Here is a 27,076-nt window from a genome sequence, read left to right as displayed (position 1 = left end):
TGTTTTCCATTGCAGCTTTACTATCCCACATTCCCATCAGCAGTATATTAGAACTCCAATTTCACTGTATCAATTCTAGCAACAACACACTTACATCTCATATCCATCCACATCGCACATATATTTGTATATTACATTTAATATTGTATTTTATCCTACCTTATATTTTATCAATTCTATATATTTATTTTTATATATTCATATGTTGTATATATTCAGTTCTTTACAGGATGGACAAGCTAACTAAAACTCAGTTATTGAAACTAATTTCTAAAAGCTACTTCTGTAATGAAATCCTCTTATCTTTTTACCATCAGCATGTAGCCAAGGAATCTTTCACCAGATGCATAGTAAGACCAAGTAAAATGCCCATTAAAAGGCTTCTTTTGCTCCTATATGATACTCATCTTTTGTTTGCCTGTATTTTGTCCTTACTTACTTTATTTGGTTCTCCTTTCCAGAATGCCTTTCAAAAGACAACTCTTTTGTTTTAATGCTCAAATATCTTCTTTCCAGAATATTTGTCTCCAAACCACTGCCAGCAGTGAAAACAAACTCTAGAAGTTCCATATCGCTGAAGGTAGCACAAGTATGAAGTATGGAGCTGGGTTCTGGTGTCTCATGCCTGTAATCTTTCATACTCAGGAGGTTAAGATCTGAGGATGACAGTTCAAACCAGCCCAGGCAGGAGAAGTCCATGAAACTTTTATCTCCACCAAAAAGGCAGAAGTAGAGCAGAAGTGGTTCCAGTGGTAGTGCTAGCTTTTAGCAAAAAAGCTCAGGAATAGCACTCAGGCCCTGAGCTCAAGACTCAAGACTGGCACAAAAATTAATAATTAAAGAAATAAACCAGGTGAATGATGCCTGTATCAAATAATCCACCATACTCCATGAGTATGTCTAGTTATTATGTCAATAAAAAATAAATTTTACAAATTAGGATTGATGAAAAGTGACCCAGAAAAGGAGAGCATACATAAAACTGGTATGATGATATATTGCTAACACCAATGTAGTTCACAGAAAAAAAAAATGAAATAACACAAAATACTGCATCCAGAAATCAGTATGGTCAGGTAGAAACTCTTCTGAATTATTATTCTGATTTACCTCCTGCCATTGCCAGGCCTGTAATAAGGTCATTTGGGAAAAGTCACATAGACTCTTTTTTGTCACTTTTTTTTTTTTTTTCCAGTCCTGGGCCTTGGACTCAGGGCCTGGGCACTGTCCCTGGCTTCCTTTTGCTCAAGGCTAGCACTCTGCCACAGCGCCACTTCTGGCCTTTTTCCATATATGTGGTACTGGGGAATTGAACCCAGGGCTTCATGTATACGAGGCAAGCTCTCTTGCCACTAGGCCATATTCCCAGCCCCTTTGTCACATGTTTTTAAAGTTGATCATCACAGAATCCCTAAGGTACCTTATCACTTTAATTCTAATTTTGCATATGTTGCCATTATAATACAAGAGAAGGATAACTGGAATAAAAGTAGGTATAACATGGCTTCTTAACTACAACAGCAGAGGTAATGTGGTTTTTGAGAGATAGGGGGAAGACATATTCCTTACATATTGATAGATCATCATGTGTGTACTCAAACACATTTATACTAGCATGCCTACAATTATGTCTAGTCTAGCACATGACTGCTGCCCATGTAGTTTTTGTTGCATAAGTACCCAAGCACAAAAAGAAAGGTGATTATTTAAAATAACTTCACTATAAGTCTAGACAAATAGATAATTGATTAAGAAGACTGTTCAGTAAGAGTAAGGGAACCCTTATTCTACAAAGAATTGCTAGAACTGCCATGCTATCTTTGACAGTAAATGTTAGAAAAATGAGAAAAACATAAATGGACATCTATGGAATTCAAATTTGCTGACAAATACGTAGTTAGCATTATTGATCCTCTAGAAAAAGACTATAAGGTATCATTTGGTAAGCCATGAGAATGGCAAGAATTTGAAGGACTGATAATATTCAGTCTTTTTAATGGTAAGTTCCTTAGAAACAGAAATTTCTGGGGAGGGGCTCCACATTTTTTTTTACTAATATGTGTTAATTGTATAAAAATCTTTAGAAACATTTCTATACATGTATATAACGTACAGTGATCAAATTCATCTCAATTAATTTTTCTTATCTTGATCTTCCCTTTTAACATTTTAATGGATTTCAAATTCTATTTTAATACCTACATACAAAGTACTGCAATGATATTCCCTCCTTTTCACCTATCCTTTCATCTTCCCCCTTCCCACTTCTTCTGGTTCTCACCCTTGGAAAGTCTCCCTTCCCCCATTTTACATTCATGCCATTCTTTTAAAATTCAGATTTAGATGCTGTACATGAGGGAAAACATCTGATAGTGTCTTGTCTTTCTCAGTCTGGCTAATTCCCCTTAACAGGATAATTTCCACTTTTATACCTTTTTTTCTGCTAGTAACATAATTTTAGCTTTCACTTTGATTGAATACTACTCAATTGCATGTACATACCACACTCTTTTGACCCAGCCATCAGTCGATGGGCACCTAGTCTGATCTCATAATTTGACTATTATGCACAATGCTGCTGTAAATGTGAATGTGCAGAGGTTGCTGTTAGAACCTACTATACCAAAGTTTTGTGTCTTACATTAAGGTGAATCATTTTTTTGTGCAAGATGGGGTCCAGGTCTCAGTTTCTCCTGCATATAGATAAGCATATCAGATATTTACAATATGTATTTATTACTTTTTGGTATGTTTTGCTGTTATAAATGGATATTCCACCACAAAATAGTCATTTAGTAAGCGCTGTACTAACTACATTATAAAAATTAGCTTATTTATATCAGGACAATATTTTGTTTATGAATTATAATTAGACATTTTAAATATTGGTTTAATTTACAATTATAAATCATTCATGTTTGCCATGTATGGTTTAACATATTATTACCTTGCCTGATATGTGACATTCTCTGTAACAGTGAACACTAGATATTGTGCTTCCATGTATTAGATTTCATGTGATGCAGAAGTCAAAGGACTATCTCATTGAAAATGTACATGCTCTTCTTCACATCAAATATAATTGGACTTTGCTGAGAAACTTCCCTAGATTTGTGTCTCTGCAAAGATACAAGAAACAGGCTCTTCTGGCAGAAGCAACAAATAAACAAAGCTTATAAGGCATGCTTTCTAATTATGGCAACCTTGTCTAACAGAGGCTAGAGTTATGACCTACTGTTGTATGCAATATGTAAACACGAGAGTTTGATAATTAGGTTTGAGTTAATCTTAAATTTCCAGTGGCCCAGTGCACAATCAGGCAAAAGGTCATTGCCCACACTGGTGTATTTCACACTGGATAGTGAGCAACTAGAAATGACAATGGACGTGTGTGTACTTAAGCCTACAGAAATCAGTTCCAGAAGCCATTCATAGGAGTTAGTGGATTCTTTTTACATGCCGTTGAAGCAAGATTAGTCCATAAAGTGTTTCTGGTAAATTCAAAGTAACTGGAGAAATTGGCTAGAAGGAAATATTGTTACCAGTGTTGAGTTTGCATCTAGTCTAGATTTTACTGAAAAATCTTTGGATACTGTTTCTTACTTAAATTAGTTTTTCATAAACAATATAAGATAGATTATCATTTATAAGGTCATATTACATTGGATACATTTTGAACTTCTTTTTCAAAAGGGTCATTTACCTTATTTCTAAGTATCACAGTATAGTAGCTTGGGCTTTTGATCCAAGCTCAGTAGTCCCTGGCTTCAATTTTATGCATGTGACTTAAGCAGGCCAATCATAGCATTTTAAGTCCCTGACACAATGATTTGATTCAAGGAGTGGATATATGACTCGTGCTGGGTCAGATGGAATCATTTTACAATCATGATGAATGGACCCTGAGAGAGAGAGAAGGAAGAGAGAGCGAGAGAGAGCACATGAGAGAGAGAGAGAGAGAGAGAGAGAGAGAGAGAGAGAGAGAGAGAGAGAGAGAGCATGAGAGAGAACTATACACAGAGAACTATACTTTAAGGTGAGAATGATGTGGATACAGACTCTGGGATGCTCAGAGTTAGATTTTTTTTTTCTCCTATTGGAAAAAGACTTCAACAGGCAAGAAAAGACCATTAAATAAAAAAGAAATGGAGGCAGGTTGAGTTGAAATGATGATGAAGAGGGAAATAAGATGAATGCAAATACATTAGGCACTTACAGCAATGTGTACATAACTAAGCTGTTTACTGTTTTGTTTAAAGTCTTTTTCAACTATCACAGTGACTAGAACTACATATGAAGGATAATTACTGATACATAATTATTTTAATTGTGGCAATTACATGTATCATGTAAGTAATTTTTAGAAACACAAAAAATCAAAAATAAAAATTATAGAAAAGTAATTTCTGATTTAAGACATAGGAAATGGTGTGTTCCAAACATGAGAAACTGAATTGAAAATTTAAAAAGTTATTTTGGAAGAGAACATAGTGAATTCACAACTTTTGTCTTTCACTCTGTCATTAGTATCAACTCAAATTGGACTTTAATGCAAGACCTGAGACTTGGAGATTACTACAGAAAAGAATAGAGAAAACACTGGAAGATACAGGTATAGGCAACCACTCCAGTAGCTCAGCAAATAAGAGCAAAGGCTGACAAGTAAGATTAAAAACTTAAAAACTTTGCACTGTGAAAGTTACTAGAATGAAGGGAGCCTACAGAATGGGAGAAAATCTGGTAACTATATATTTCATATGGGAATAATAATAATTGTAATAAAAATTGATTTAAACAGACTACCAACAAAGCCAACACCATAAAAACCAACAAATCAATTATAGGCAAATAGACTTATTTCTTGAAATAAATACATATAACAAATAGACTCATGAAGAGGGCTGGGAATATGGCCTAGTGGCAAGAGTGCTTGCCCAGTATACATGAAGCCCTGGGTTCAATTCCTCAGCATCACATATACAGAAAATGGCCAGAAGTGGTGGTGTGGCTCAAGTGGCAGAGTGCTAGCCTTGAGAATAAAGAAGCCAGGGACAGTGATCAGGCCCTGAGTCCAAGGCCCAGGACTGGCAAAAAACAAAACAAAACAAAACAACAAAAAAACCAGGCACATGAAGAATGCACAGTACCCATAGGCAAAAAGGAAGTACAAATCAAAGTAATATTGAATTTCATCTTACAATAATCATAATGGATATCACTACTAAGAAATGCTGATAATGACTCAGGCAAGGGTCTGGGAATGTGACTTAGCGGTAGAGTGCTTGCCTAGCATGCATGAAGCCCTGGGTTCGATTCCTCAGCACCACATAAACAGAAAAAGCCAGAAGTGGCACTGTGGCTCACTAGAGTGCTGGAATTGAGCAAAAGACGTAAGGGACTATGTTCAGGCCCTTAGCCCCAAGCACCAGGACTGGCAAAATAAAATAAAATAAAATAAAAGATTCAGGCAAATAGGATCCACATAGACTATTGATGGAAATACAAGCTAGTACAACCACTGTGAAAAACAGTATATATGTTCTACCCAAATTAAAAAGTTGAAGTACATTTGGTTTAGTGAGACTACTCTTATGGGTCAGTCAAGATACAAATGAGAAACCTGCACATCCATGTATCTAGATTTATTAAAGCAATGTTCACAAGACCTAGCTTTAGAAACAAACAGATGCCCTACAATTTAAGGATAAAGAAAATATGTTAAATACAGGGTAATATTTCTTAGCCATAAATAAGAATAAAATTATGTTATTTGCAGATTAATGGCTGTAACTGGAGATTGTCATGTTAAGTGAAGAAAGTCTGGTTCTGACAGACAAGGTCAAGGTCACAAATTTTCTCATGTGGCTTCTAGACCTAAAAATTATATTTATATATAAAGAAATCCATATATATGTATCTATTATTTGCTCATTTATTAATCTTTTAAGTCTCTCTATTATGGAAGCATACATGAAAATGCATAGACATGTGCACATATATATTTGTATATATATGTATATATATGTAGAGAGATTAATTTGAGACTGGAAGCATGAAGAGGCATGTAGAAAAACTGAGTGAAGTGTGAATACTATCAAAGCTATTGCATTAAGGCATTAGGCAGGATGGGTAAGAAAGAGCAAGAGAGGGCACTAATCTGACTAAAATATATACATGTGTAAAAAACAACAGGCAACCATTTGCACAACTAACTATATTAAATAAATGAATGACAGAAATGTCAAACCTTCTGTTCGGGGAGGGTTTTAGAGGTAAATGGGAGAGTGAATAGAGAGAGTGAGGTAGGAAGAATATGGTTGAAGTACTTTATACACTTGTGTGAAAATAGTATGATAAGAAATGGGATCAAGGAGATGAGGGAACACGACATGGGAGTGAATTTGATCACGTTGCATGGATATATGGAAGCACCACAATGAACCTTCTTGTACAACCAAAATATACCAAAATGCTTTTAAACAGAGGTTTTGGGGGGCTGGAAATGTGGACTAGTGGTAGAGTGCTTGCCTAGCATGCATGAAACTCTGGGTTGTATTCCTCAGCACCACATAAACAGCAAAAGCCGGAAGTGGCGCTGTCGATCAAGTGATAGAGTCCTAGCCTTGAGCAAAAAGAAGCCAGGAACAGTGTTCAGGACCTAAGTTCAATTCCCAGTACTGGCAAACAAACAAACAAAAAAAGGTTTTGAAGAATTGCCCTTCTATATCTTTCTTTTGATCATGCTAATAATAGTAGCCTACCAGTGAAGGACACTGTGCTAGATAGAAAGTTCACATTTGTACATGCTTTTCGGTAAAAAGTGTATCTTGCTCTCTGTAGGTTGGTTTGATAGCAATGTAAGAATAAGCCATTTGAATGGTTGATTCTCATTTCCAAGGCCCTCAAACATAGCATTTTTCTTGTAAACAAATTTGTGAGTCTCTCTGTTTTACTGATGGCCCAGAACTTAATTGTGACTTGGATGTATTTGCTTAGTCTTCTCACTTCTTCTTTTTTTTTTTGCCAGTCCTGGGGCTTGGACTCAGGGCCTGAGCACTGTCCCTGGCTTATTTTGCCCAAGGCTAGCACTCTGCCACTTGAGCCACAGTGCTACTTCTGGCCGTTTCTGTATATGTGATGCTGGGGAATTGAACCCAGGGCTTCATGTATACGAGGGAAGCACTCTTGCCCCTAGGCCATATCACCAGCTCTCTTCTAACTTCTTGGGAGGCCTAAAATATAGGTAGTTGGACTTCCTGTCAGACGATGACATCCACCAAGGAAGCCTGTAAATTTACTGGAGTAGATAAAAAAGAGAAAAGATAATGACCTACAGAGAGAATAATTCTTCTTTGCCTTTGAATGTGAGGTGTCGTTGGTGCCAAAGAGGTTTTAGCAACACCAGCAGTTTGAAGGGGTAGCTGTTCTGGGGATGTGGGAAGGCAGATAGCAGGATGAAAGGAGGAAGTGTCTTTTTGCTGAGAAATGTTTACTTTATAATTAGCAAAGAACAAGAAGACCATTTTGGAAACTATATTGGGGGGGTCCAGAATTTAAATTTATGCTGATGCTCTCTGGAGTCTCTCTCTAGGGAACATTCCTTAATTGGCAAGTTTCTCAGTTGGCCAGAAGAGGTTTCTTATAAAGCCAAGGTCTTAGGGTCATTTTTCCAAAGGTCATGTTAATTTACCTCTGTTCCACAACTACAAGTTGTAGTTTTAACCCAACTTAGACATTTTCAAAGTGCATATGAGCACAACAACGTGATGGTCCTAGAAAAAATACATCTATTTGCCTTGAAATCCTATTGGGAGATATGCTTCATTTTTGCCAGCATAAACAAATATGTATGTTAGCACTTCTAATGAAAACTGCAAGGTGGTAGTCATCATGAACATGAACATGGTCAACAAAGGTGCATTTGCTGCAAGTGGAGTGATGACTGATGGTGGGGTGATGATGATAGATTTGGTGAAGCTTTATGTAGTCAGGTACTAGCATCTAGAATATAAAACCATGATAAAAGGGACTTTTGTCTTTTTTGTTCACTGCTACATTTCCTGCTCCTTTCCGTGCCTAGCACTCAGCTGGTGCTTTAATAAATATTTGTGCAGTGGATGAGTGTATCTTGGCCTGATCTTTTATTTATTTATTCTTCCCATTTTGGCCCTGCTCTTTCTTTAGGTGTTATATTGGAGTTTGAACTCAAGACCTTGCTAGGCAGATGTTCCACTACCTGCAGCAGTCCTTATTTTGCTCTTCACAAATGGGAAAGAGTAATGGGAATAATGTCCTACACAACTCCTTTATCAAATATTGATTGTGTTTTTATAAAGGAAGAAACCATTTCTTAGTAAGATATTGTTGAAATATCAAGGAATCATATTTACCTAACTACAGACAAGACAGAGACCCTTACTGTAGACTTTTCAGAGTTGGTTACCATTTTCCATTGCTCCTGATACATGCATGACACTTTGCAAAGTAACACTGAACCTTCTTCTTCAGCAGATGCAATCTAGTTCTTTACCTCTTGAATGAAGACTGTGACTGGCAAAAGTCAACAGAGGTTGGAGAAGCAGAAGCATGCTGGTTCTAAACCTATCCTCAAGAATAACCATTTTTCTACTCCTTCTAATCTTAATAGAACTTATTACTGTTGGTGATGATAGCCACACAGCTATCTTCTTCAGGCTTTGGTCATCACAATATGTAAAGGAGCCCAGCTAAGATCAGTATTGCCCATTGGATCTCAGCCTATGTTTCTCAGCCACAGGTTGTTAAATATAGAGTTGTTTCTTTAAGCCTCCATAGATTCAGGCCAAAACAACTCGTATGCATGGGATCAAAACAATGCCAAGGTTATTGATTAGGAGCTAAAGAATGGTTTAAATAATAGAGGTGGTATATTTTCCATTGCCTGAATTGTGTGTGTTCTGCAAAACACATCAAAGGGTAACAGGCTCAGGGTATTCACAAACATCACAAAAAAAGAAATCTCAGCAATTACAGGCATTTCCAAGGATCATCTATTTGGAGTATTTGAGAATAGGGATACTGAAGTATATGTCAATACAGAAGAGAAGATTATAGATACTTTTTCAACCACCATGGGAAGGAAAGTTCCATATGAATAATTCTAACACTTAAGTATTTCCATCATGAATAGTACCAATTATTAATAATATTCACTGCATATTATGGAGCCAGCAAATAGAACGACATACTTGTTCTGAATAATAAAAGTTAATAAGTACTGTATAAAACATAACAAAAAATATGTACCCCTGGCTTATAAGGCATGCCATTAAAGTGTCTTATTTTCTGATAGACTTTTTCTTTAACAATGGGATACTTGAGAGCATGCAGTGGGACAGTAAAATGTGTTAGAGGCAAGAAGTCTAATGAACTGTCATTTCCCATTTTCTACATCTCTTCAGGCTCTGGCTTATTTCTTCTGCCTCATTATGACATAGGGAAGTCAATTGTACTTATAAAGGATCTTAGTTGACTCTCCAATCTCCAAACTTTGGGAGCAGAGAAAAATTAAAAAAGAAAAAGAAGAAGCCATAAGATATTTTCTTTAGTTTGTATGGTTATTAAACTCAAAACATATCTCTTAAGTTTGCAAACAGATTTATTTGGGTGATTAAATTAGAATTGGCGGTAGAAAAACAAGAGCAGAGAAAGAGATGTATAATATGGCTAAGAGGAAAATCTCTGTCATACAAGACAGAAAATGAGCCAAACATGAACATGACTAAAAAGATCTGAGAACACTGTGTGTGTGTGTGTGTGTGTGTGTGTGTGTGTGTGTGTGTGTGTTCAGGGAATCTTTAGAGATTATTAATGTCTACATTCATTCAGTAACAAGAGTATAATTGTTCTATTATAAAACCCTAATGTTTAAAAAGTTTGTAGCATATGTAAACTGTAATCTCTCAATTCATAACAAACACAATCTAGGGCAGGTTCCCATATTTGAAAAATTTAAGGAGATGAACTCCTAAAGTTGAACTCTTAAAGTTCTTAAAGTATTATGGTGAATCCTATGAAATGGTTAGCATTTGACTACTAGCATATAAAGGCTAACAATGGCCTTAAAAAAGACAGTTGCATAAACAATGTTAATCTCATAGAATAGAGAGGGTTTATGATCAGAAGAGAATACAAAGGGCATCAGGGAGGGTACGGGAGGAAGTTAAAATATATTTCTAAATATATATAAAGGAAAAGCATGAAACTGTAAACATATTAAAATGGATAACATTGAAGAAGATAAAAGTAACTTTTGGTAATGATTTGAAAACTACACATTGTATTAAAATATCATAATATATCCTCATGAAGATATATAAATAGCATACTTCAACGAAAGAGGAAGCTGCAAATGAATTTACCTAACGAAGAATTCCAAAATAGGAGATGGTTATAGTAGTTTTGTAATTAATTTTGGTGAAGAGACAGTTAGTGATTGGACAACTGGTAGGATTCTCCATTAAAGATAATAAAGGAAACACTGAATTTATTCCATAAGAGGAGATATTACATTTGGGTCATGGAGTTAATCCATAAGAGGAGATATATACATTTTCATCAATAATATCTCTTGGGAAGTAAATGTAGTTATTTATGACAGTAGGTTGGCTTTCTTGTGGGTTTTAAACATGGTTAAATACTTTGGTTTGTCACTAGAATATTTTTAATATTTAATATAATACCAATTTTATTACAATTGATAATTACTTTAATACAAAATATTAAAATACTTTGTACAATATTCCCATATACTACAGCTTAATTGACCTTACTACCTAGGTTTTCTAACATGTGCATGTTTTTCTTGGAGGCAAGTGGTCCTCTTCAGAATATGAATTAGTATCCCATTTGGATGGAAATGACTAAGCCCAAGGGAGACATTAAAGAGATTATTGAGTTAAACCAGAGTTTCTTATCTTTGTACTATTAGTACAAAGTACTAAAGTACCCTGGGGTGAAAAAATTGTTCCAGATGAGAATCACAGTCTTGTAGCATTATTATTTCGTCTCTATATTTTGTTGTCTTTTCCCTTAAGTACTTAGTCAATTTAAAGGTATAGGTAAAGTGTAAAAGCTTTCATCCTCTAGTGCTTGGACAGGATTAACATCTTTAGGCCAGTTGGCCTTCCATAAAATGAAAACAGGCAGAGAGCATAATCAATACTCAAAGTCATGCATTTTGAGCAAATAAATACATCCTGTGACTTTTTTTTTTTTTGCCAGTCCTGGACCTTGAATTCAGGGCCTGAGCACTGTCCCTGGCTTCTTTTTGTTCAAGGCTAGCACTCTACCAATTGTACCACAGTGCCACTTCTGGCCTTTTCTATATATGTGGTGCTGAGGAATAGAACCCATGGCTTCATGCATGCTAGGCTGGTACTCTACTACTAGGCCACATTCCCAGCCCTCCATTGAGTTTTGATGAATTCTAAAACCTTGAGTGATTACCTTCTCTGAACTAAATTAGTATTTAATGAAAATTCATCCTGTAGGAAAGAGCTCAAAGTTATTAAAGTAGTTAAAATAATTTAACAAGTAAACTAAAAAGCAGATGCAATGGACACTAGATCATTTTTATACCAAGATGGTAGACCTCACTCTTGTTTTTCTAAGACTCTTCTCTCTTCTATCCTTGGATTATCCTCTACTTGTAATTAGTGAAAAATCTTATTCATGAATTAACCAAAAATGATATTTCTCTCTGTGAATTTCCGTGAAAAAAATATATGCATTAAATTAGGACAATGTGCAAATGGTTGGGAAACATATTAATTCTCCTTCCACTACGTAAGTATGCATATGTTTTGTCCTGTTTTACTTCTCCTAATCTGAGATAGTTATACCTAATGTAACAAAAGAGTCATTAATTATAAACTAACAACTATTGGAAGTATGCATTCTCCTTGTTTACTTCTAGTTCAATATATTATTTTCATGTCTGGTACGTGGTAATAATCTACATGTGAACTTGTATAATCTCTTCAAATATATTGTATGGTTTTGATGTCACAAATACAGAATTCAACTGATACATTTTCTTACTGGAAAAATTGTGATCAAAGTAACTTCTTATTAAAGCTAGTAATTGATGAGTACATCAAGGCAGATTAAAAATCCCCATGTCTGGTAAAGGGAGATAGTCCAAAATAGTGTGAACAAATGGTACATTTGAGAAAATTTTGGATTTGGGACTACCAAAATGACATTTGCATCCTCAAATTAAGTTTTTATTGCTATTTTAAGCATGAGAAAAAGTGACAGTGTAAAAAAGTATATATATGATTTTACAATAAATATTTACCATACACATATTAAAAAACACTCCACAACTAGAACAATCCATTCCATTCCTAGGAATTATTTCCTTTGATTCAACTCTTTGTTGTATTGACTTTGGAAGGCTACTTTTTCATTTCTTTATTGTTAATTTGATATATAGACAGGATACAGTTTCATACATAAGGCAGTGAGTTTCTTATCCAACTTGTTACCTCCTCCCTCATTTCTGTGTCTTATCTTTCTTACTTGGAGACTTTGCCTTTGGTGATTAGAATACAGCAGAACAAAACCCCATATGCTTCATACCTGTTCCCAAAGAGTCATCTATCTCTATTGCTAATCTCTTTGGTCTGGGGTCACAGGCATAAGTATAAATTTAAGCTTCTTAGGTTAAATTTATATAGTAAGATCATACCCCCTTTAGTTTATTTACATGATCAGGTTTTGAAACTAAAAGAATCTCCCTGTTTTATGAATTCTATGCATTTTAGGAGCAATCTAAATTAATAATGGTAAGAGAACTTATATTTCCACTAATTAGTGGTAGGAACCATTTTATCTTTGCATTTTCATTGTATTAATTTTTTAACTTGCCTAAATTTTTCAAATGTTTACATACATAAATCAAATAAATATCACTCTGTGTAAAGACTATAAGCAGAGACCACTTATGAGTCATTACATTTCTAAAACTTATAGCAAATATAAGTAAATGTACGGCTACAGGAGTATCATATCAACAAGTAGAATGATGAAATATTCGGCTTCCAAACCCAAGTTTTAAAATGTTACATGTCTTATATTAATTGATAACAAATGCCAAAAGACATTTTTCACTAGCCAACTTTCATTACTGAAACTAAATTATAATTGAAACCACTTACAAATTTATAAAAGCCTGAAGTTCCTTTAATATAACCCATGTCCTCAAGAATTTTACCACTTTAACTACTGGTTTATAAGGGTAACCAAAGACTTGATGTATGTTATGATGACCAAATTTTTGTAAGTAAAAGTTCTTGGCAAAACCCAATTTCTTCTTTCTTGTATGAGAAGTATTCATGTTTTCAAAAAATCCTCTTCTGTGTTCCCATTAAACTTACTTCCCATATCTATAAACCCTATTCCTATATCTGTTTTTCTGTTTATCGGTTATCTGTTTAAACATCTAGTATGACTGCAGACTGTTCTTGTTTTTTTTTTTGATGGTACTGAGGTTTATACTTGATAGGCAGGCACTACACCACTGAGTCATGTCTCTGGTCCCTTTTTGCACTCATTATGTTTGAGATAGGGTTTCATGTCCTCCTCAGGTATGAACCTGGACTATAATCTACATATTTTAGGCTTTGGTCATGGTGTGGATGATAGGTCCATGACACTATGTCCAGCTTCTTTCTAGACTATGTAAAACCATGGACTTTTCTATGCAGGGTCTTGAACTTTGGGCCTCTGATTCTCAGCCTCCCAAATAGGTAGGAATATAGACATGGGTCAGTATTATCCAGCTTCACTATGTTTTCCGACAGTATCCTATTCAGTTGTGAATCCATATGGATTAAGACTATGATCATAGGAATTTAACAATTTTATCTAACAATTGAATAACATAATCAAATCAGAGAACTAAATAACTAAAGAAGTTCAACCCCATTAGCAAACAACTCATTTAAAATTGACTCATTGAGAGCACCATTTAGAGGCTCACCAGATAACTACCAATAGTTATTCAAAGCTACCAAACATACTTACAGGCAGTAGAGCTGAAAACAACGAATGACAAACACAGGGAAATTATGTTCTAAAGGTCACCAACTGTAGTTCTTCCAAATGAAAGTACACAATCCCTCAAATATCACCTTAAATGGTGTATTCACTCGGTTCTTATAGAATTTCAAAAGAAGTCCTGACACAGTCAAGATTGCATAGAATTTCAAAAGAAGTCCTCACACAGTCAAGATTGATCCAATAGGATGTATAATCTAATGTAAAGAGCTAGTGTAATTGGAAATAAAACCTGGGGGTAAAGTGTCATTATTTGTTGTATCATATTCATAAAATATGAAGCCAGTAGTAAAAGTAAATGTTTAGCTGCAAAAGCTTTTAACCTAATTGTACTATATTGATTTGTAGGCATCGCAGAAGGAGTAAGTTGATGGTAATGTTTTGTTGTCATGGTTTTATACCAGATAATATTAGACTTTATGTTGATGACACCTCTCAACAGTTTTGTTGGCACTAGAAAGGTGGATGGATCATAGCAAAGATAACATCCCAAGGCTTGCAGCACAGCTTTGTTCATCATCATTCAATTCCCATACTTGTATCATGGTATCAAGTACTGATAGGAAATTCCATTTTAAAAGTTATCACATCTATAAAACTGGAATTTAGGGACAACATATTCTTTGCCACACAATTTAGGGTTTTACACATGAGTGATATTGCCAAATGTTCCTTAGGGAATATAGTGAAATATACGTCTAATTATGAGAAACCAAGCAGGCAGATTTTGTTAGTATGATCCTACCTCGTTCTCCTTTCTGACACTTCCTTCTTTGCACTGTACACTTCCTTGTCTCACTTGTAGGAGGACACAGGTTACCCTTTGCTGAAGGATGCTGTATTATTTCTCGAACCCGTGTTTCAGTCCCTCTTTTGAAGCCACATGTTTTTCCTTTTTTTGTGCATTGACTCCAAGGACTCCATTCACTGGCCTCACAGTGCACTGAAACAGAACAGAAACAGCCTTCATTGGTTTGCAGGAAAGGTTAGCTTTCAGCAACATGTGCCCAAATTCTGAGGTAAAATCCTACAGATCAAAGTTGTGCAAGGTGTTTAAATCAAAATCAAAAAGAATGAAAGAGGCAGAAAAATATTTTCTTTTTTCTTTTCAGTATTCATATTATCAGGTAAAGTCATTCTTACTATTTCCTCTACTTTTTATTCTAGGTTTTATTAACCAATTCACTGTATAGTTAATCACAATTGAATAACGCTTTACACTTTCTGGAGCACCACTATAACTATTAAATGATCCAGAGCTTAAAATATACTGTGATTGTTTGTTAGAAAACAGTTTCTTAGACTTCATCTAGAAAATGGCTTCTCAATCTTCAACATGCATCAAAGTACAAAACTATTTTAAATAAAACATTGAATCATATCCCTAGAGTTCCTGATTTATTAATTTGAGATGGGGGCTGCAAATTTGCCTTCCTAGTAATGAAGATGATGCTGACTTGTAGATACTGGAACATCTTTTTAGAGCCCATGTGTTAGAACACTTGAGTCAAAAGCAAATCCAAGTTTTTGTTGTTGTTTTTTTGCACTACTATTGTTTCCATTTCCTATTTTCTATTTCTTGTACTACTGGATACTTCTGCATTATCATTTATCACTGAACATGGGTTAGGTGCAGGACCATCTAATTAAGGTAAATTTCAGGACAACTTCAAATAAGAACCTTCTTTTAGAATTAACTGGAATAATTCTTCAAAAGAATGAATGGAACCTTTTTGAAGATTTGTTTTTGCAAATTGGTTTACTTTCTCTGTATGCAGTCTTCAATAATTGCTTTCTGAAGTTTTATAGCCGTGTTTATTTTACTTCTAATGAAAAGAAATATAAGAAAGTCTATTCTTTTTTGGGGGGAGGCAGACTATTATTATGTAGCCCAGAGTGTTCTCAAACTCCTAATCCTCCTGCCTCAGTTTTCCAAGTGCTTTGATAAAAAGTATAACTGCCCTATCCAGATGAAAAGTGCTGTTCTTTTATTTATGACCACAAAGGTTCCTAACTTAGGACAATGGAAGCAGCTTCGAACAATAACTCTATAAAGTGATAAAATTACGGGGCTGGGAATATGGCCTAGTGGCAAGAGTGCCTGCCTCGTATACATGAGGCCCTGGGTTCAATTCCCCAGCACCACATATACAGAAAACGGCCAGAAGTGGCGCTGTGGCTCAAGTGGCAGAGTGCTAGCCTTGAGTAAAAAGAAGCCAGGGACAGTGCTCAGGCCCTGAGTCCAAGCCACAGGACTGGCAAAAACAAAACAAAAAACAAAGTGATAAAATTATCTCAGTCCCAGTACAATCTCCTACTGTCTTCTGATTTGATGAATCCTCATTTTAGAGCAGAATGTTATTGCTGATTACAAGCTCAAGAAAAAGAACCTAAATGTTTTAGAAAATTAAGGCCTTTTCTGATGTATTTTCCACAGGGTTTCTGAGTTTCTTTGAGGTTTCTTAATGAAACTCAAAGTTTGATAGAATTGATGAGATAAATGAATTTGTTTCTGTGAACTTAATTGAGATTTAATCAACCACTTACAAAGTAGTCGTTGTGCTTAGCTATGCCCACTGCAATTTTGATTAAAGAATAGAACAACCACATCCCTTGATAATACAATCATTCCCAAGTTATTACCATGGTTTCCCAGCATCTCATCTCAAAATTATTAATATTAATGAATATTTAACATATAGAAATAAAATGTATCTCCAAGAAAGTAGATGGAAAAGAAAACTTAAAACCATGAGCTTCTACTTTGCCAGGTATTCATATAATGCCAACATGTTTTATTAATACCAGATAGATAGTTCAATAGTCACAAGGACAAAATAGTTGTACAGAAATACTGTAGAATAAACTTATCATATTAGCATCCAAATGTTACTGGAAAATAGGAGACTTTGGACAAATGGTAAAGGTAAGTATAGGATGATTTAAATATAATTTAGCTTATTAAAAGAGCAATGTAAACTAGGGCACTAATTAGTTAAGAGAGAGGTAAGAAAAAGCAGAATTGTTCAACTTCACATAAGAAGAAGAATTTTAACACTGGAAATCAATAAGTACTAGCCAATGAAATAAGAGTTAAAAGTAAATCAGCTCCTAGACCATAGAAATGGCTATGGTGTGGTTGATCATCAGTCTGAGACAGAGTAAAAGGGATTCAGAAGAAAATTGAACTGGAAATCCTACCAAAAAAGGGCCTACCCAGGGGCTGGGGATATGGCCTAGTGGCAAGAGTGCTTGCCTCGTATACATGAGGCCCTAGGTTTGATTCCCCAGCACCACATATACAGAAAATGGCCAGAAGTGGTGCTGTGGCTCAAGTGGCAGAGTCCTAGCCTTGAGCAAGAAGAAGCCAGGGACAGTGCTCAGGCCCTGAGTCCAAGCCCCAGGACTGGCCAAAAAAAAAAAAAAAAAAGGGCCTACCCATTCCTTTTACCCTTTTGCTCTAATTCTTTTTTACTAGCTATATGTGTTCATAGATAACATAGCAAGAACATTTTAGTTGCTATACAGCATTGGGCATGGGATATCTCCTCATTCAAGAGGAAGTAAATATGTGGAGTGCAAGATGAAAAGATTGAATTCAGTTTGGTCCAGAGGATGCTAAATTTGACCTTCAAATCATGGATAGTGTGGGCAGGTTGCGAAATTCTTCTTTCATGCCAGCTCTCTATGTCAGAGCACCATCTTCTTTGTTAGTGACTGATACACTCAAGTTAAAACAAGATGATGGTGTAGAACCTAACAAAGGGTAACATATTGCGTCTAGTGAGCAATGAAGAGCCAACTGCGCAGGTGCTAATCATAGCACTAACTTACTGTGTTTGTGTGTGTGTGTGTGTGTGTGTGTGTGTGTGTGTGTGTGAAACAGAGAGAGAGAGAGAGAGAAAGAAAGAGAGAGAGAGAGAGAGAGAGAGAGAGTCATCATTTTACCTTTCCTGGCCTTAGTTCTGAAAGGAACAAGCTAAAATAGTCTTTGTGTAAGGAAGCAGGTCATCATTTTCCCTGAAATTTTGAGTCAAATCTATGTTTGTTATGCTGCTAGGATAGATACCACTTTGTGGGAGACATAGTTTTGGAGTAAGCAGCAAGAGCCAGTCCTGAAAAAAGATCCTGTTATATCCTACTACTGTGTCCTAGCTGGTTTGACCAGCTAAATGAGCCAAAGATGGCCATTGACTTTTGCACTGCTAGTGTCTACTTTAAAATATTGAATCCTATTAAATTTATGTAGTTTTCCTGGTGATACAACAGTTCTAAAGGCTAGTCCAAAATGTAACTGTATGATGATGATGGTCTCTTTTTCAACAGGCCACTAATAAATTTAACATAAATAACCTTTTAAGATTAAATGCTATACCTGCAACAACTAAGAAAGTTTAAATTTTTTTTTTTTGATTAAGAAATGCCTTAGTCTTTTGGTAATTGCAACTGAATTTCTTCCCGGGAATATTTCACAAAAGTGTTTCCTATTTTCCCACTGTTTGGAACTTATTATGTCTAATCATCAGCCCTCAGGACTTATAAAAGAGATGAACTTGAAAATGCTTTCTCATGTACCTTTTACCCTTTCCCAAGTTGTTTTTCTGTGTTTTTATGGACTGGAGAAAAGATGTTACCAAAAAGATCCATGAACTGAGTATTATTATTTTCCCCAATGCTTCTGAGGTTAGCTTTGCAATATCAGCTTTTTTTTTCAGTCTACCCAAATCATTGTTCAGAAATAAAAGTTTGAGGTGGATTTGAAATAGTTAAGCCACCGCTTTATAGTCATTATGACAACTTTTTAGATGCTGGTGGAGCAGTACTGAGTTCTGAGAGAGCCTGGCAGCGGTCCTGGAGACTATCTTGTCCTGAATCAGGAGGGTTTTTGTGCACACATGTCAGCATCAGGGCAGCTTCAAAGGTTCCTGCCGTTATTGCCCAAGGGATTTTGAGTTTTCCTATGCTGTTTTCCCATTTGGTTTAGCATCTGCTCCCCAAGTGTTCACCAAACTCATAGCTCTAGTAGCTGCACAACATTTAAAAAAGGGAAAACATAGGCTGACAGTGATCTGTTATTTAGACAAACAACTTGTCTGAGAGACCTCCCCTTCAGGGAGCTTAGCCTGCAATTAATCAAACCCTAGGACTGTCTCTTCTGTCAGTTTGAGTGAATCCCAAATCCCCTCTTTCTTGTTTCTGAGTATCTGTGAGAGGAGAAGTAGTAGAGGTCACATCAAGAGAAAATGTCTCCTCCTTGGGAAATAACTTGGGTTATTGATTGAGATTAAGCCTAGTTGTTTTGTCTTAAGGTTGCTTCCAATTATTGATACAAAACAAATTTCTATAATGGTTAGAATAGTTTAAAAACTTGTCATCATTATGATATGTTACACTCTGACTCATGCTAAGGCTGTAGGGACACTTTTATGATTGTATGTTTATAGAAGACAAAAGACAGCCTCTTAGAGAAAGTTTCTCACATCCTTTTAAAATTAGATTTTGAGGGAGGAGGGTATGAGGGACGAGGTAACAAACAGTACAAGAAATGTATCCAATGCCTAATGTATGAAACTGTAGCCTCTCTGTACATCAGTTTGATAATAAAAATTTGAAAAAAAATAAAATAAAAAAATTAGATTTTGAGGAGCACCTCAATGCATAATGACCAAATTCTCGGAGTTGTTTCTCATTCATCCTAATTACAAGAGCTCTTTCTCACCAATACTGACGCACTCCATGGTGTGGTTGTTAGCTTCCAGATCTTCTGGGCAACTGTCAAGGCACTTTCCAAGGTGTAAGTAAAATCCACTTTTACACTTTGTGCAGAAATTTTTGTTGAAACAAGTATCACAGTCAGCTTTGCATTCTGAAAAAGACAAGTGAAACAAGTTTTCATGATCCTCTCTAAATTATGGTTGACCCTATAGAACAAAAATTCGGGATGAAGAGCTTATTTTGCTAAACTGCATTAAGATTTTCTCAGCCATTTAGTTGATTTTTATCAGTTGTTGATTTCAAAATCAGTACTCTGTGGAATACATTTTGATGATATAGATGGACTGTTTCTATTTCAGGCATAGAATCTGAAACATTCTGTGCGTGACATTGTACTCAAGAAGGTTCAGGTTTTAAGTCTTCAGGTTAGGGATGGATAATCTACCAGGAAATTTTATGCCAATATTGCAATGCTTCTAGACTTTGGCATTTTAGATAAGGAATATTCAACCTGTATAATACATATATATTATATATGGGTATTGTGCATGTGAATGTGCATAAATTCAAACACAATGACTATAAATGAAGTATTAATTTCTATGAAGTCATAGTGAACATATTTCTGTATAACTTTAGACCTCGACTATTTATTTCTCTTGAGGACTCTTTTCAAATTCAAAACATATTTCATTATCCACTCTAAGTGGAACATACTGGTTGCAAGCAGTACACAAGCAAAAAAGGAACTGGAAATAAATAGCAAGTAAATAGGAAAATAAATAGCAAATAATAACAATAGTTAACTCTTACCAGTGGTTACTGTAAAAAAGAATAATCACAAGTATTTTACAATATTGAGTAACTTAAACTTTACCACAATCCAATGATGTGGTCTGTTACAATTTCTAATTTACACAGAAGGTAAATGAATTTCCAAAAGGTTACCCATCTAGCCAAAAAACATAGAGGAGATTTTTTTAAAATAAGGCAGCTTGGTTCTACATTGATAAGTGCTCTGGAAAACAGCACCAACAACACTAATAATAACAGAAAAAAAGGCAGGAAACAAAATGGGGGAATTGACCAATAAAGGTGATAGGCTGACAGTTATTTGGGTAAGATTGTTATAGAATGCCGTCTCTGAGAAGGTAATATAAAAGAATGAAATAAGAGATCTAGCCAGGAAAAGGTGTACACAAACAGTTTCCACAATGCCAGAAGGACCGGTGTAGAACAATTAATGGAGGGTTTGAAGTGGATAGATCTAAGAATAGCAGTAAGGCTGGTGCAACATGGTAGAGACAGAGTTGTATGTCATGGTTAGATATTTTTTAGGCCATGAGAGATAGAGCTACATGTGATGTTTGGCTAAAGCAATACTTTTGAATTTACATTTTGAAAAGTCAGGGGGTCTTCAGTATGGAGAACAGACCTTCAGAGTTTCAATGAGATGCTGCCAGTATTTATTTCCAACTGATAAAATAAATGTTTCTTTAGCTATAATGGAGTCTTTCTGGAACCCAAATTAGGTAAGTTGATGGTCCAAGTGAAATATTTGATTTTTATGACGGTATTTAAAACTTTGATGGTACTGATTCATGTAGTCATTTTCTATAGGCTCAATGAGTAATAATCATTTCACCCAGCCTTCGCTTTCACATCTTAAAATAAAGGTAAAAGAAAACATGAATTTTTTTGAAAGTTATTGGTGATTTTTTTTTTTTTTTTTTTTTTTTTTTGGCCAGTCCTGGGGCTTGGACTCAGGGCCTGAGCACTGTCCCTGGCTTCTTCTTGCTCAAGGCTAGCACTCTGCCACTTGAGCCACAACGCCCCTTCTGGCCATTTTGTGTATATGTGGTGCTGAGGAATTGAACCTAGGGCCTCATGTATACGAGGCAAGCACCCTTGCCACTAGGCCATCTCCCCAGCCCTGGTGATTTTTTTTTTACTCCTACCCTGAGGGCTGAGTCTATGTGTACATAGGGGTTAGCCTAAATACCAAGTAAGAACTTCTATTTAGTTCACATTCAATAACCCAGAGGTATCAGAGGACATTTCAGTCTGGTAAAGTACCCCAATGATGAGATAAAAATATAATATTGTGTAGGCACTTACTTGTACACTTATTTATATCTGGATATCGAGTTCCATAATATCCACTTGGACATGAAGAGAGACACACTCCTATCTGCTTCATGCCAATTCTTTCCAGAACAAAAAATAGTCTGGGCTTACATGACAAACATCCATTGTAATCTGAACATGTCGCACAGCCCCCTTGGCAGCCTTGACTGACGCTGGGATGCACTGAGGAACAAAAGATAAAGAACAAAGGTTAACCATAGGTACAGACAGGCATACAGTAAATATCATTTGGGGCAACTGCATACATTGCTTTCATTTGCTTTCACTTTTGGGGTACTAACTGAATAAGGTATCACTTTTTTTTTTATGAGCTTGGCTGTCTCTAACATATATATTCTTTAATCTCAAAATTCCATAAAATTTATGTATTTAACAACAGAATATGTAGCTCAAGCCATATAGAAAATATATGTAAACATCTTACTAAACTAGTACCCTGGGAAATTATGGGCTGGCAATTTGTGCTTGTTTGTACGTGGAAAAGGATACATTTCATTTATGTGTAATAGGTTTTTCATTTATGTAACTGATAAAGTGGATGCTTCAAGTTTCTTTGGCAAGTATAACAGCATATACTAGGGCTCAACCTGAGCAGCTACACTAACTTCCAGACTGAAAAGACAATTTTGCTCTTTGATTCAATTGACTGTGAAACTGTACTAGCTACTCACTACATGTCAACTCATTCTACAAATATTTCTTCTCATGTGCATTTAATAATAGTCAGCTCAATTTGTTATAAAAGTGAAAATGTGGTTTATAGATGACACCAATAATCCACGTGAGTCAGATATTAATGTGTGGTTGTTTATGCTTAATGTTATGTCTTTTCAGAAATAAATCTAATCATTTCTCTGCACTCACTTCCCATGTAGTCAAGTGAAAGGCTTATCTGGTAAGTATGCACTGGTCTTACCTGAGGATCTTTGCTACATACATTCCCAGATTTACAAGAGTTAGCAGTTCATGAAGCAAGTATTCAAGTATTCAAGTATGGACAATGTAGTCAAACATTTGGGAGACTTGTCTTTTTGAGATTGGGATAATTCCCCCACTTAACCTTCTAGGACCATTAACTATGGATGATTTGACAGGAACTGCTAAACAAAAAGCATCTTCCCTGTAGCTGGAGTTTGGGATGGATTCTCCTCCCAAATGTGTTCTCTAGTGACACATAATGCTAACCTTTCAGAGTCCTTTTTCAGGATGCACCAAAGAAACAATAATGCTCCTTTGAGGACCAGAGGTTGATGCACAGGAATCTCAAAACATCCCCAAATAGGTTTGTTGTCTTTTAGTTAGTGAAAGGTAAAATCTCTCATAGACCTTCCATTATCTTCGTGTTACCATTATCTCTATGGTGATGTCAGGTTATTAAGTTCTTTTTTTGCAAAAGATGAAAAGCTCCTCCTTCCCCTAGGATTCAGAAGCTTGTAGAGCCTTACTAGAGGACTGCACGGTTTAGCTGCTGAGAGGTCACTCAGTTGACCATCATCCTCTGCCTGGAGGAGACCATCTCAGAGTCAACCACAGGAACCACAAGCAGCTCATTCTCATTCCAAGACATTTTGTAAATAAACTGAGGAAGCGCGTGGGGGAAGGGAAGTCTGCTTTTCCTGTACTTGCTCTTTTGTGGGGGTGGGGGGCCGTCCTATAAAGTGGCACAGGAGGTTTAGAAATTATGGGACCTGGGGGACTTGTAAAGCTTTCCAAGTAACAGGGTCATTTTTCATGCCAGGAACTCGGTGTTGGAGACTTACAGAAAATGTGTACATATTTAAAGCAGGGAAAATACCCCCCACCCCGCCCCCAGCAGGGAAAGGCAATTGAGAATCAATCAGTATCCATTTGAAGAAGTTAAGTGTGTAGGTAAAAACCAGAAGAACTTTTCCACAAGATTTTTTTTTTTAAATGGAAACCTGCGCTTCATTTGAAATAAAATTGCTTCTAAGTTCAAGGCACTATCTGACTTAAGGTCCATGAAGATGGGTGGGATTTGTTGATGCCAAAGTGCCCCTGTGGCAGTAGTAGAAAATACGGAAGTGGAATTTTATTACACTGAAACTTTTATTACCAGTTATTAATAAAAGCATGGCACATACTTACAGTCTCAAACACTGACATTACTTAAGGTAAGGAACTGAATACCATTTAAAAAATTACCTTTGGGAGTTTTCAAACTTCTCCAAAAGAGATCTCTCTACAATTTTCATGATAGGCAACAATTTTCTCTGAAATTATAATATGTGCTGAAATACCATGCTCAATGTTCTCCTCTAGAAGTTTTACCCATGAAACAAAGCAAGTCAATGCTGGGATACAATCAATCTGTTTGCCTTTTATACAGTTTAAAGGTTATACAGTTTAAAGGTTTAAAAATATGAATTTTTGAAAAGTCAAGGAAGACTCAGTTGTCCCAATTTTCAGTGAATATCTGTGCTGGTCAGTTAATTTTTTTAAACCAGGCAATGAATTTTCAATTCAGTTAATGGCAAACTATCTCTTCAAGAAAATGTGAGTGTGAGTTGCAAGTAATGAGAGAAATTGAGATGATCACGTTTAGCATCTATGATTTTATATTCTCATGGTTGAGAATTAGCAACTTCTTTGTTGTGTTCTGTATAAAGATCACTCAAATTATAGTCAGTATTACACAACTAGGTACAAATTTCCCAAACATCATTTTAAGGCAAGAGCTTTTACTTTTTATATGGAAACCACAGAAAACTTTGGTCTGGATTGACTGTAATAACTTTCAGTCATAAAATCTTGATTCTAAAACAGAAAATAGAGTTTTACTTTTATCATGCTTCATCCTTCTCTTTTATTTTTTAAAAGGAAATATGCTAATAAAATATCTTTATTTTGCATTCTGAACTTCTTTTTCAAACAATATTACCTATTATTTTATGTAAGTGAATGAGATGATGGAAATGGAAAAGGTAAAGGATGATTCCAATATCTAAGATTTAAACTTAACTTTAGAAAAATAAATCTTGGCATTTTTTGGCACATACATAGCCATGATGGGCTAGAGGAGGAAACATCACAACTTCACAAACTGGTGAGAAAGGGCTGAGTTTGATGCAACTGGTGCATAAGTAGTTGGTGAGAATGGAAAGAACATGGAGCTAGGAAACAAAGGCTAGATCTGGATTATGGAATGCATTGTGAGACATGCCAAGGATGCTGTTCCTTAGACATTGAGTCTTTCAGTTCAAGAAGTGGTATGATGAGATTCCTGGTACAAAAGTACTTTCCTGTCAGCAAGGCAGACTTGGTACTTGGTTGATTACAATGCAGCATATAATGGAGGCATTGCGTTGTGGAGAACAAGGGATGCACATTCTAAGGATCTTTAGTGGGTGAAATCCACCAAATCTAATGACCAACTGACTGCAAACTGCTAAACATAGAGGATTTGAGAATGTGTGTTATGTGTTTGGCCAATAAATGGAAAGAGGACTACTGGGGGAGAAAAGTACACTGGTGGAAGATTAGGACAAGGTACATGGGACAAAGAATCACTGATTTCCAAGGACAGAACTTATTTTGGATAGGTTGATGGGGAAGTACATGAGACACTGTGGTGGTGGCTGTGGCGGAGATACAAGACTGATGCAATAATGCCTAGATACTTGCTATCATTGTGAGAGTTAACGTTGACAAAATCACCATTTAAAATGGTATCAATGCACCCCCACCATACACAGCCTTTAACTTCTTATTTTCGATGTTTACGGTGTATTGAATCAATTGCAGTGTGAGTATTAAATACTGTTTCTGTAACTAAGTTAAAGCTGCACGGATTTGTCTTACTTAGTTCCCTTGTAAAGCTCAACTGCAAATCTGCTGGTGATGATTGCATTGCCATATGAAAGAAATTCATTATTAAATCTGGTCCATTACCCCTGATCATCATATATTTGCAGCTAGAGAATTTCTAGAAATATCAACTTTAAGAAATTTTAGGTTAATAATACAGGCCTGACTTGATGTAAAGGATATGCTTAATACATGAAAGTAAATTTTGATAACATGATTTAAGTAATTATAAATTAATATATACACACTTTTGATAATAGTCATTGTAAGCTAACCAAAGAACCAACCAACTGACAAAAACTTAAGTCAAGTCTCCCTAGTGCATTCTTTACAACATTTACTGGCTTCACTTCTCTATGCAGAGGCTTCAGGAAAAAGGAAAAGAAATTTGTAGAACTCCATAATCAAAGTTATGTTTCTTTTTATTTATTTTTTCTTCCAGTCCTATCATTTTAGAAGGAGCTCACATTAAATGTAAGCTTCTTGAGGAGAGGGAGTCTGGTTAGTTGGAAAATTTCTTGGCAACTTTCTTGATAAATCCCAGCATTAAGACAATAACCATTTACTGCATAGATTTTTCAGTGAGGACTTTGATTATTGGATGGACAACTGAAGCAGTTTGAGTAACATCCTATATTTGTGATTAAAAATAAAAGTAATATGTTAGTATAGCAAATAATTAAGAGAAGCTACCTAAAATCTTTGGATTTTCAGTGTGTTCCATGTATGAATATCTGGCTAAGCAATAAGGTTCAATGTCACATGTTGAAGATGTTTAATTATGAAATAAGTCATTCAAAATGAAATGATGAAAGTTTTTCGAGATGTTGTTTACATTAGTAATCCATTTAACTAGAAAAAATGTGGGATTGTTTTTCCGGACTAAGTTAGAAAACACATTTCTACCATAACTTGGGGCTGGATTGTTATAGAGTTATATTTGAGTTCAGAGTAATGTTACAGTCACTGAAAATTAGAGGATGTTTCATGGTGCCTCTGGAATGCTTAGAAATGTTCATTTATGAAAATTCTAAAAATTCAAATTACTTAGCACTTCTCTTTCAAATTTGGTTGAGCAAAGAAAATATTGAGAATCATGCTTTTTGTTTACTCATAACTTAAAGGTTTGAAATTAGAACTGAAAATGACTAGATCTTCAAAGTATTTAAACAATTCTGTAAGTTAGGTAGAGTGATTAAAATATTCACAAAAGGATTTTTTGAATAAATAATTACATGTTGGGAAACAGCATTCCTTTACATTCCAAAGCTATGACATCTGGATG

General features: G+C 35.5%; 1 protein-coding gene across 2 annotated transcripts in view; it reads right to left on the bottom strand.

The window, feature by feature from the left end:
- Nucleotides 1-27,076, bottom strand: part of Rspo3 (R-spondin 3) — an 88,035-nt gene that overhangs the window by 33,547 nt on the left and 27,412 nt on the right. For both annotated transcript variants that reach the window (XM_048354040.1, XM_048354039.1), the window contains exons 2-4: nt 21,937-22,128; nt 19,823-19,969; nt 14,849-15,046 (exon numbers count right to left, since the gene is read on the bottom strand). In XM_048354040.1, the coding sequence (XP_048209997.1) occupies nt 14,849-15,046; nt 19,823-19,969; nt 21,937-22,128 (537 nt within the window). The remainder of the gene's footprint in view (nt 1-14,848; nt 15,047-19,822; nt 19,970-21,936; nt 22,129-27,076) is intronic.

This window comes from Perognathus longimembris, chromosome 9, assembly GCF_023159225.1.
Source record: "Perognathus longimembris pacificus isolate PPM17 chromosome 9, ASM2315922v1, whole genome shotgun sequence".
NCBI lineage: Eukaryota > Metazoa > Chordata > Mammalia > Rodentia > Heteromyidae > Perognathus > Perognathus longimembris.
The sequence above is the reverse complement of the archived record's forward strand: the minus strand, read 5'-3'. Positions and strand labels throughout refer to the sequence as shown.